A 12,191-nucleotide genomic window follows, 5' to 3' on the forward strand; every position below is an offset into this window, starting at 1 on the left:
CACTACCACCTGGAAGTTCCCCACCAAGTCACTCACCATCCTGACTTGAAAATATATCACCGTTCCTTCACTGTCCCTAGGTCAAAATCCTGGAACTCTGTTCCTAACAGCACTGTGGGTGTACCACATGGACTGCAGTGGTTCAAGAAGGCAGCTCGCCACCACCTCAAAGGCAACTAGGGATGGGCACTAGCCAGCGGAGCCCACATCCCGTGAATGGATAAACAAAAATACTGGGATGTCTGAATGCAAATGTATAAGGCTGCAATTACAATCTCCTGCCAATGGAGGTGCTGAAGTGCTGCAACTGGTTGGTGGGCATAATAACCGGGTAACAGTTTAACATGGCCAGTTTCCATTACAAATAAGAATGTATGCATTTATTATGAAATTAACAAAATTTAAAATGGTGACTGAATGACAAGTTGAGATCCAATTTTCTCTCATCCCATAGCACTACTTCACCATCATACTACACTTTGTGTTGGTTCCTATGTACACAGGCGAATGGCAAGTAATATATTAAAAATTAAGTGTACAGCCATACTTCCACTGGGACATTTTTGGTGTCTCGGGTAATTGGAGAGGTATGGGGAGCAATCAGAAAGTGCAGTTGGAGGCAAAAATCAGCCATGATTAGTATTGAATGGTGGAGCAGGCTTGAGAGGCTCTACAATGCCCTGGACACCACCGTCACCATCCCAGGGTATGTCCTGTCTCACTGGCAGAACTGACCCAGCAGAGGTGGCAGCACAATGGTATACAGTTGGGAGGGAGTTTTCCTGGAAGTCCTCAACATTGACTCTGGACCCCATGAAGTCTCAAGGCATCAGGCCAAACATGGGAAAGGAAACCTCTTGCTGGTACAATATACTGCTCTCCTCAGCTGATGAATCAGTGCTCCTCCATGTTGAGCACCAGTTGGAGGAAGCACTGAGGTTGGCAAGGGCGCAGAATGTACACTGGGTGGGGGACTTTAATGTCCATCACCATGAGTGGCCTGGTAGCAACACGATTGACTGAGCTGGCCGAGTCCTAAAGGACATAGCTGCTAGACCAGGTCAGCGGCAGGTGGTGAGGAAACCAACAAGAGGGAAAAACATACTTGACTTTATCCTCACCAACCTGCCTGCCACAGATGTATCTGTCCATGACTGTATCGGTAGGAGTGACCACTGCACAGCCCTCATGGAGACGAAGTCCCGCCTTCACATTGAAGGTGCCCTCCATTGTGTCGTGTGGCACTACCACCATGCTAAATGGCATAGATTTTAAACAGATTTATTAACTCAAGGCTGGGCATCCATGAGCCACTGTGGGCCATCAGCAGCAGAATTGCACTCGAACACAATCTGTAACCTTATGGCCCGGCATATCCCCCACTCCACCATTACCATAAAGCCAAGGGATCAACCCTGGTTCAATGAAGAGTGCAGGAGGGCATGCCAGAAGCATACATAAAAATGAGGTGTCAACCTGGTGAAGCTATAGCACAGGAATACTAGCATGCCAAACAGCACAAGTAGCTAGTGATAGACAAAGCTAAGCGATCCCACAACCAACGGATCAAATCTAAGCTCTGCAGTCCTGCCACATCTAGTTGTGAATCGTGGTGGACAATTAAACAGCTCACTGGAAGAGGGGGCTCCACAAATATCCCCACCCTTAAGGATGGGGGAGCCCAGCACATCAGTGCACAAGATAAGCATTTGCTACAATCTTCAGCCAGAAGTGCCAAGTGGATGATCTATCTTGGCCTCCTCCAGAGGTCCCCACATCATAGATGTCTGTCTTCAGCCAATTCTGTTTGCTTCACGTGATATCAAGAAATGGCTGAAGGCACTGGACACTGCAAAGGCTATGGGCCCAGACAGTATTCCAGTAGTAGTATTGAAGACTTGTGCTCCAGAACCTGCCACATCTCTAGCCAAGCTGTTCCAGTACAGCTACAATGCTGACATCTACCTGGCTATGTGGAAAATTGCCCAGGTATGTACTGTACACAAAAAGCAGCACAAATCCAACCAGGTCAATTACAGCCCTATTAGTCTACTCTCGATCATCAGTAAAGTAATGGAAGGGGTCATAGGTGAAAGTAACTGCCCTTGACATTAAGGCAGCATTTGACTAAGTGTGGCATCAAGGAGCCCTAGCAAAGCTGGAGTCAATGGGAATCGGGGGAAGCTCTCCGCTGGTTGAAGTTATACCTAGCACAAAGGAAGGTGGTTGTGGTTGTTGGAAGTCAGTCGTCTCAGCTCCGGGGCATCACTGCAGGAGTTAGGCAGGGTAGTGTCCTGGGTCCAACCACCTTCAGCTGCTTCATCATTGACTTCCATTCCATCATAAGGTCAGAAGCGGGAACATTCACTGATGATTGCACAATGTTCAGCATCATTCGGACTTCGGACTCCTCAGATACTGAAGGAGTCCATGTTCACATACAGCAAAACCTGGACAATATCTGGCTTGGGCTGACAAATGGCAAATGACATTTGCGCCACACAAATGCCAGGCAGTGACCATCTCCTACAAGAGAGAATCTAACCATTGCCCCTTGACATTCAATGGCATTACCATCACTGAATCCCCCACTAACAACATCCTGGGGGTTACCATTGACTAGAAACTGAACTGGACTAGCCATATAAATACTGTGTCTACAAGAGCAGGTAAGAGGCTATGACTCCTGCAACGGGTAACTCCTGACTTCCCAAACCCTGTCCACCATCTACAAGGTATCAGGATTATGATGGAATACTCCCCACTTGTCTTGATGAGTGCAGCACCCACAACACTTAAGAAACTTGACACCGTCCAGGGCAAAGCAGCCCGCTTGGTTGGCACCACATCCACAAACATTCACGCCCTCCACCACCGATGCACAGTAGCAGCAGTGTGTACCATCTACAAGACGCACTGCAGCAATTCATCAAAGATCCTTAGCACTTTCCAAACCCACGACCACCACCTTCTATAAGGACAAGGGCAGTAGATCGATGGGAACACTACCACCTGGAAGTTCCCCTCCAAGTCACTCACCATCCTAACTTGGAAATTTATCGCTATTCCTTCACTGTAGCTGGGCCAAAATCCTAGAACTCCCTTCCTAATAGCACTGTGGGTGTATCTACACGACGTTCAAGACAGTAGCTCACTGCCACCTTCTCAAGGACAACTAGCGATGGGCAATAAATGCTTGCCCAGCCAGCGATGCCCACATCCTGTGAATGAATTTAAAAAAAAAATTCTCTGTTGCTATTCCTTATGTTATTATGTTCCTGTCAGTATTGCAATTACTTCCTGTCACACTTTAGCCACTGCACTTTGTTTTAATTCATTCATGGGGTGTAGTTGTCACTTGCAAGGCCAGCATTTATTGCCCACCCCTAACTGCCCTTGAGAAGGCAACCTTCAGTAATATTAAATTTATTATATGGAGCTTGCAGGACATTGAGAACTCTTTTGTAAATCTATGGGCAGGATTTTCTCGTTGGTGGATGGGAGGCGAGACCCGCTCACCGGCGCATAAAATGACGCACGGTGACATCGGGTGGAACCCCTGACGTCACCGTGCCCCTTTTAAATATTCAGGTAGGCGGGGACTCAGCAAAATCAGCTGTGCGCCGCCTGACCTGTCAATGGCCAATTGAGGCCATTGACAAAGTCATTTAAGTAATTAATGGACCTGCCCGTCCAACATTAAGGTTGGCGGGCAGGCCAGGAGCCCTGGTGGGCATTAAAAAAAGCATGAAACCTCATCCACAGGCAGGATGAGATTTCATGTAGCTTTTAAAAAAATTTAATTAAAGTTTTTTAAAAAGTTAGGGATATGTCCCAACTTATGTGACAGTGTCACATGGGACATGTCAGGGATTTTTTTTTCTCTTTTTTTTACTGTAGAGCCGATCTCCTTGAGGCAGCACTTAGTCTCAGGGAGATGAGTGCGCGCTTTCGTTGCCATGCGCAAAAGCGCACATTCTCTGGTTGAGGGGTTTCCCCCTGGGCAGACATCATGCTGGGCGGGCCTAAATTGGCCTGCCCACGTAAAATGGTGGTGTGGTGCCGATTGGAGGCGTGCGTGCCCCGCGCACCCGCACTTCAACTCCCATTTCCCCCCCCCCCTCAATTTGGGGAAAATCCTGCCCTATCTTTCCAATATGAAAGTGTACACTTTCTGCAATTATTTTTAATTGATGTAATTGCCACACCTTCCTTGGAAGGTAATATGTGCTGCTTTCACCCGTGCCCTACAGGGTGCTCATACATTGAACTGCTTTTAAATTTTCATCCTGTAGTTTCAAGCCCTCACACAACATGGTTGCTTGTTTTTTTTTAATCCATTCCTGCTAATTTTGATTTAAAAAAAAAACTCAACTTTAATGTCTTGAATTCTTATTTTTAAGAATCTATTTCTGCTGATTTTTATCTCTCTTAATGTCACTTATAAAAGATGGCACCTTTGGCAATAGTGCACCTTCTCAATACCGCATTGAAGTGCAAAAGTGGATTTATATGCCGAAGTCTCTGGAGGGTGAATTGGACCCAAAACCTTCTGACCCAAACCAAGTTGTCACTGAAACTAATGCATTATATTTGTAGGAGAGCTAATTAGAAATGAGAAAAGCTTCCTGTTATGACAATTTAAGTTTTATTGGATATGTATTAAAATCCTGAAGTGAAACCCAAAAATGTTATACTTGAATGATGTAACTTCAGAAATTATGTTTTGTTTCTTCCCAAGTCTTGTAAGGAAGAAAGCATCTGGCATAGAATCTGCAGCTACTATTAGAACAAAAGTGTTCGTCTGGGGCCTAAATGACAAAGACCAGCTAGGAGGACTGAAAGGTTCCAAGGTAGATTTACTGTTTCTGTGGTATTTTTGTTGTCTTAACATTAGCTTTTTTTCATATGGCTTGAATCAGATAATTAGCCTTGCACACCATGTATCCATTCAATATTGTGCCCTCTGTAATAAAGCTGTGAATCCTTAATTGTTTTTCATGCTGCTCATTATTTCATATGCTCTATTATCTAATTCTTGGATCAGAGGAAAGCATAAGATAAGAAAGCATAAGCATGTTTAATACTTTGAATTGTAATGGTTGACAAAAGTTATTTTAAGTTGTCCGCACTCCTTGCGTGAATAATTTGTTTTGAAATTAAAAAGAATTTTCTTTACTTGTTGGCCCACTTAACTGCATTTTTCACAAAACTGACAACTCTTCTTTGCTTTCACCTTCAGATAAAGGTCCCATCATTTTCTGAGACGTTGTCAGCTTTGAATGTTGTCCAAGTGGCTGGTGGCTCCAAAAGCCTTTTTGCAGGTAACACAACATTCACTTTAGATGTTGACTTATACTAAGTAATATGATAGTTTTTCATGTTACAGAAGTGTACAAATTTGTTTCCAGCTTTTGTGTTGATGACAGCAGGGATGTCAAATGCAAATGCTAAGTATTGTGGATGCTGGAAATTTGAAACAAAACTAGAAAATGCTGACAATACTTAGCAGATCAGGCAGCGTCATTGAGAGAAATTTGAGTTAATGTTTTAAGCCAATAACCTTTCATCAGAACTGGATGTCGGGGATGTCAATCCTGGAAAAGAGAATATTTTTCTTAGTTCAGACACTCATTTCCAACATTGATTACTCTGAGGTCAAACACTTTATATGGCCACCTGTATGTTAAGTACACCTCTTTTCGAGCCCAAGTGATGTGAATTATTCCAAAGCTTTGCGACAACAGTGTCCTGAGTCACCCACATCAGCAAACCTACTGCTGAATTTGAGTGAGTGAAATTATTGTGCCAAATTATTGTTCCCATTAGAAACTGGGTTGAGCTTGCCTAACTTATTTCGCTTGGAAGCTTTATAGTGGGAAGCAAGAGGTGTTCCTCTCAGTTTGAATTGGGTTATGATGCCAGTCATAGAAGTGAAAGAACAATGAGTTTAATCCATAACCCAGATCCTTACAAACTACGGTTAATTTAGTAATGAGGGGTGGAATAGTATACTCTTGCTCCTAATTCATATGCTCTTATTATGTTCGATGAAATAAAGTGATAATTGCTGTTCCAGTAGCTTAGCCATTTGCCATTTACTTCAAATTCCTTTGCATATGCGCTTAGTATGAATACTGTGGTCTTGTTATTTTATTTTAGATTTTTAAGAACTCTATTATAAATTGACTCTTAATTAGACTAGTTTGCATTTGGAATTTTCATTTGTGCTGGCTTTCCTATTGATGTACATTTTAGTCATCTGCACCAGTATTCATCTGATTATCTTCAGGCAGATTTCAGAAGGCTTCAACCATTGTGAAGGTTTAGCTAATGACTTGGAAACAGGCTACCAAAAGTCATGCTTCGTCAATTCAATTGCATGACCTGTTGAGTTCAATCAATAAAGTTATCACTGACCTTTGTGGATAATTGGCCATAACATTTTTTCCCTTCTTATAATGCAGCAGTCCTGAGAAGCATTATGTCATGGAGGTTCCCATTGTTTTGATCCCAGCTGAGGTTACCCCAGGGCAAGCCTGATCCCAGGGTAGAACCCAGCTTAATAAATCCTAACTTTAATTTGTTTAGATAAGTGGGGAGGGGCTACTGAACAGAGTCATCGGAGTCAGCTAATGAACTTTTAACAGAAGCATAAAACATTTATTAAACAAGAAAAGATGAACTATGTTATAATACTCCTTCACCCACAACTACACCTTTACAGATATATACAGATTTATAGGGATAACACAAGTTACAAAAGCTATTTTATACTCTAATGTTCACAGTAAATACACATTCCATGTAAACCAGTTGCAACCTGTGGTCAGACACACCACACTCTGAAGCCAAGTGACAGATGGCACCTTAACTGGGTGCTATGGATCTCTCATCTCAGACTCTTGAGACCGTGAGCCAACCAGTCTTACTGAACTCAGTTTTTCACACGAGTGTTTCCAATCTCTACTCTCTAAGAACTCGCATTGGAATCTTCTCCCAAACCCACGCTTTCTCTCAGATGTTCCTCAAGGGTTCACTGTCAGGGTTTCGAACTCTCTTTGCGATATACCTCTTCCCTGGGTCACCACATGCATTCAAGCTGTCTTCCATGCACTCTCTCTCACCGACACTGCCGTCAACAGTACACTACTGCTTCACATGCCCATAGCAAAGTTATAGACCTTCAGCCGTATATTTGGACCTTCTTTTCTCTTGCAAGCTGTTCTTGCTTTAAATCTGCTTTCTGTAGCTTTTGTCTCTTTAGATCTAAAGCTTTGTGCCTTTCTCTATGCCCCTCACTCTTAACTTCACTTTTCAGGACCTTTTCCAGGTTCCTGTCTGCCCTTTAACTAGAAAGTCTGCTTGGGACTTTCTCCTGTTCCACTCCCCTGGATTCTTGGGGACTTTCTTCTTTAGCTTGGTGCTGGCTATTTGCCCCTTCTTGGTTGCTTCTGCCTGTCAGCTGTCTTTAAAACTGAACTCAAAAACTGCTTTCCTAGTACTGTGAGAGGGACCTGCTTTTCAGGACCCCTGTTGCTGTGCAACAGCACTGTTTTTCTACTGTTGTGTAACTGCAACAGCCGTAAAACTCTTATTAGAAATGCAAGCACCTTTTAAAGTGAAACTAAAACTCAATTTGACCTTTTCTTAATACACAGATACAGAAATACAAATAAAACTTAAACTTTAAAGCGAAAACTCATTCCTAACACTCACAAATACAAATATAACTTAGTTTAACTATCTCTACTTCCTAACACCATCTTTTGTTTTCTATGCTGTTTTTGAGCATTCAGTGTAGAAACTGAGTGAATTAGAAATATTGAGCTTACTTGTTTTTTCTTTTTTCTAAAACCTCTATAAACGTCTTCATTCCTATCTACCCGTCTATTTTCTTTCCGACATAACTTGGATGTATTCTATTCATCTGTGTTCATCAAACTCTACCTGGCTTCCTTTCAAAAGAATAAAAGTATGTATAAAGAGAATGTCCTTGATGTACGGTGGGTGGGAAATATGATCTGACTCCAAAGTGATGCTAATGTATATTATCACTTTTCATCTCTTCTTTCTTGAATGTGCTGACTCTAGTAGTTTATTATTCTGTAGCTTCCTGGCAACTTATGTTGGTGGTAGTTCCTCATGTGTAAACCTTCATAATGAATGTGGTTGACTCCTTGACTGCAGGGAAAGGAAAAAAAATTCACAACTGAGCTCAATTCCAACTTTAACATGACATTGCTGAATACGCAATTTTCAGCAAGTATCATTGGATCCTGTCGAGTAACAGGAACAATTGACGCCCGACTTGAGCATTGCGGGCAATTTTGTTGTTTTTATCACTGTCTCCATTAGTTCAACTAGCTTGCTATGTACCATGGATCAAATATGGGACTTCCTGCTCCATATGGTTCAGTGTCACAATGGACAATGTATTTTCTCAGGGGAACAAAACTTTTAAAAGGCTAGTTTCTCTATTTCTATATTGTCTCCTTAATTTATGAATATGTTTTTAAAAATTTGTTCATGTGGTGTGGGCATCACTGATTGGGCTAGCATTTATTGCTTGCCCCTCATTGACCTCAAAAAGGTGGTGGTGAGCCACCTTCTTTGCCCGCTGCCGTCTATATGGTGTAGTGCTGTTAGGAAGAGAGTTCCAGGATTTTCACCCAGCAACACTGATGTAGTTTCATGTCAGGATGGCTGGAGAGGAACTCGCAAGAGGTGGTGTCATTTTAGGTGGTAGAGGTCGCAGGTTTTGCCGTTGAAGGAGCTTTGATGAATTGCTGCAGTGCATCTTGTGGATGGTGCATGCTGCTGCCACTGTGCATCGGCAGTGGAGGGAGTGAATGTTTAAGCTGGTGGGTGGATGGAGTGCCAATCAAGCAGGCTGCTTTGCCCTGGATGGTGTCGAGTTTCTTGTGTGTTGTTGGAGCTGCACTCATCCAGGCAAGTGGAGAGTATTCCATTACAATCCTGACTTGTGCGGTGTAGATAGTGCTTTGTAGATGGTGGACAGGATTTGGGGAGTTAGGTGAGTTACATGCAGCAGAATTCCCAGCCTCTGACCTGTTCTTGCAACTACTGTATTTATATGGCTGGCCTAGTTCAGTTTCTGGTCAGTGGTAACCCCCAGGATATTGATAATAGATTTGACGATGGTAATATCATTGAATGTCAGGGGGAAATGGTTAGATTCTCTCTTGTTGAAGATGGTTGTTGCCTGGCACTTGTTTGGCCACTTTTCAGCCCAATGATGATGGTGGAACATGAAAGCAGTAGAATAATATGTATGGCATATTGTGCTATTGGAATTGGAGTCACCTTTATCAAACTATTCAAATTTTCTTTCACTATAGATTTGTGTTTGAAAAATTCCTAAATTTTGAAGTGCTTCTGATAAAGCAAAATATTTATGCATGTGGTTCATCTTGAGTTTTACATTGCAGTTACAGCTGAGGGAAAAGTTTATGCCTGTGGAGAAGCCACAAATGGAAGACTTGGACTTGGAATATCCAGTGGGACAATACCCATCCCTCGTCAGATCTCAGCTCTTAGTAATTATGTTGTGAAGAAAGTAGCTGTGCATTCAGGTATGTAGCTGAATTTATTTTTAAAACATTGTGCTGCAACTTATTAAAATATATTTACCGTATATTTCGCAATGCATTGCAGGTGGTCGTCATGCAATGGCTTTAACTGTCGATGGAAAGGTATTTTCCTGGGGTGAAGGAGATGATGGAAAGCTTGGACACTTCAGCAGAATGTAAAAATAAAAACTTTTTTTCCCACACTTTTTGCTCTGCTAAATTAACTCCTATGTTGTCAAGACTAGAGTTTTAAGGTTAGCTTTTTTCAGGCTTCCTAGTAGCCTTTCTGCATTAACATAGGAAAAATTAGCCAGGTTTCTTTAAAAGTTTTTTTTCCTTGTGTTATTTTTTTCTTCCCCAACCTCAATGGAAGGGTAATGGCACTAGGCCATAATGCTCATTTGGAGAGCCGGTGCTGACATGATAGGCCAAATGGTGGCTTCCTGTGCTGTTAAAATTTTGTGATTCATACCTCTCATTCCCTGGTTAAGTAGATTTCCTTGCTGTCCTCCATGCCTTTGTTAAAACTGTTTTCTGCCCATTTCTCCATTGTGGCTGGTCATTGCTCCAGAGTTTTGTTAGTGTTTTTACATTATAAGCCTGTTTTTGTTAAGATTTTCTTTGCTTCCTGTGCAAAATTATTTGACCTGAAATATGCACTTTTCCCCCGATGACAACTGAATATAGGAGCTAGCGTTAGAGACTTAGAAATTGTTTTTAAATTAGAACATGCATTATGTTCAGATTGTTGTACTTCTAAGTATGTATTTACACTGCAACTGCAGAGCACTTTTGCTTCCTACCAACGTTGCAAATGCAGTGCTAATGCAGCTTAAATTTAAAGTCATCATTCAAACTGACAGCAGAGTGAGTCAGGTTCAGCCTTGACACCAAATATGCACTCCAGGTTTAGTGTGTGTATATGTGAAGCTGAAACTTCTTTACACCACTAATAAACGGAGTATGAATGTACCATCAGATTCTGCTGTATAGTGCTTAGTATCTGAAGCATACATGGAATCAGTTTTGTGATTAAAAAAAAAAATCAGAAATTACTTATATTGCATAAAAGTATTAATATGCTTAAGGTTTTCACAAGACTTGCATTAATAAGAATGTTCACTTTCTTTTTTTGAAAAAAAAACAAATATTCAGGAATTGTGATAAACCAAGGCTGATTGAGGCATTAAAAACCAAGCGTATTCGAGATATTGCTTGTGGGAGTTCTCATAGTGCCGCCATTACTTCCAGTGGTGAACTGTACTCGTGGGGCCTTGGCGAGTATGGCAGACTTGGACATGGAGACAACACAACACAGCTGAGGCCAAAATTGGTACTTGCACTAGTTTGCAAATTACATAGCTAATGATTCTTTCTAGTTTGCTTTCAGGAAGCTAAGGCATATGATTACTGTTACTTTTTTTATATTCATTCACATGATGTGGGCATCATGTCCATCCCCAATTGCCCTTGAAGGTGGTGATGAGCTGCTGCCTTGAACCACTGTTGGCACCACTGTTAGAACTGAGTGGCAGTTAAGAGTTGACAACATTACTGTTGGTCTGGAGTCATATGTAGGTCAGACCAAGTTAGGACGGCAGATTTCCTTCCTTAAAGGATATCATTGAACCAGATGGGTTTTTACAACAGTCAGCAATACTTTTATGGTCACCATTACTGAAACTAGCTTTTAATTCTAGATTTATTAACTGAATTTAAATTCCACCAGCCACCTTGGTGGGATTTGAACCCATGTCCCAAGAGCATTAGACTAGATTAGAATTTCTAGACTAGAAAAAGTTGCATGTATTGATAGATTTGAGTAGCTGATATAAATATCGAAGAAACAGAGTTAATTTCGGCCCTCTGGTTAGGAAAGCAGAATGACTATGGCCACTGTTTGAATTAACTGAAAACATGCTTCTCCAAGTTAGAACAGAATTCAAATGAGTGATCAACACCTGATCCATCTGTTTTCCCCACAGTGGCTAGCTAACTTACTGAATATTTTTGCCATTTTCTATTTTGGTAACATTTTATTTTGTTCAAAGTAGCTGCAATAGTCTTATTTTGTGACCATAATACTGCTTTAAGATTGATCTTAAAAATGTATCATTTTCACTTTGTAGGTGAAAGTTCTCCTGGGGCATAGAGTCATCCAGGTAGCATGTGGAAGTCGAGATGCGCAGACACTAGCACTAACTGATGAAGGTAGGGAAGACTTTGCTATTTATAGCTACAAAATCTTCCATTGCCTGCAGTGCACCTAGTGTAATTGTATATTCTTCTGCAGGACTGGTATTTTCGTGGGGAGATGGTGACTTTGGAAAGCTGGGACGTGGAGGAAGTGAAGGTTGCAATGTTCCACAAAACATTGAAAGACTCAATGGCCAAGGGGTTTGCCAGATTGAGTGTGGTGCCCAGTTCTCTTTGGCGCTCACAAAACCTGGTGTGGTATGGACCTGGTAAGTCTGTTTAAAAAAAATTGTAGGGCAAATATTTGATTGTCGCATTAAGTAGACACATTGACCCATATCCTCTGATGCTGCTATTGAGTGACCAGGACTCCACAAGAAGCCCTGATGTGCGCAACGGCAC

General features: G+C 41.8%; 1 protein-coding gene across 8 annotated transcripts in view; it reads left to right on the forward strand.

Annotated features, from left to right (window-relative positions):
* herc2 (HECT and RLD domain containing E3 ubiquitin protein ligase 2) overlaps positions 1-12,191 on the forward strand; it is a 255,191-nt gene that overhangs the window by 171,323 nt on the left and 71,677 nt on the right. For all 8 annotated transcript variants that reach the window (XM_041199292.1, XM_041199293.1, XM_041199297.1 and 5 more), the window contains 7 exons: positions 4,742-4,853; positions 5,243-5,324; positions 9,453-9,596; positions 9,679-9,769; positions 10,749-10,926; positions 11,723-11,804; positions 11,887-12,058. In XM_041199292.1, the coding sequence (XP_041055226.1) occupies positions 4,742-4,853; positions 5,243-5,324; positions 9,453-9,596; positions 9,679-9,769; positions 10,749-10,926; positions 11,723-11,804; positions 11,887-12,058 (861 nt within the window). The remainder of the gene's footprint in view (positions 1-4,741; positions 4,854-5,242; positions 5,325-9,452; positions 9,597-9,678; positions 9,770-10,748; positions 10,927-11,722; positions 11,805-11,886; positions 12,059-12,191) is intronic.

Source organism: Carcharodon carcharias, chromosome 11, assembly GCF_017639515.1.
Source record: "Carcharodon carcharias isolate sCarCar2 chromosome 11, sCarCar2.pri, whole genome shotgun sequence".
NCBI classification, from domain to species: Eukaryota; Metazoa; Chordata; class Chondrichthyes; order Lamniformes; family Lamnidae; genus Carcharodon; species Carcharodon carcharias.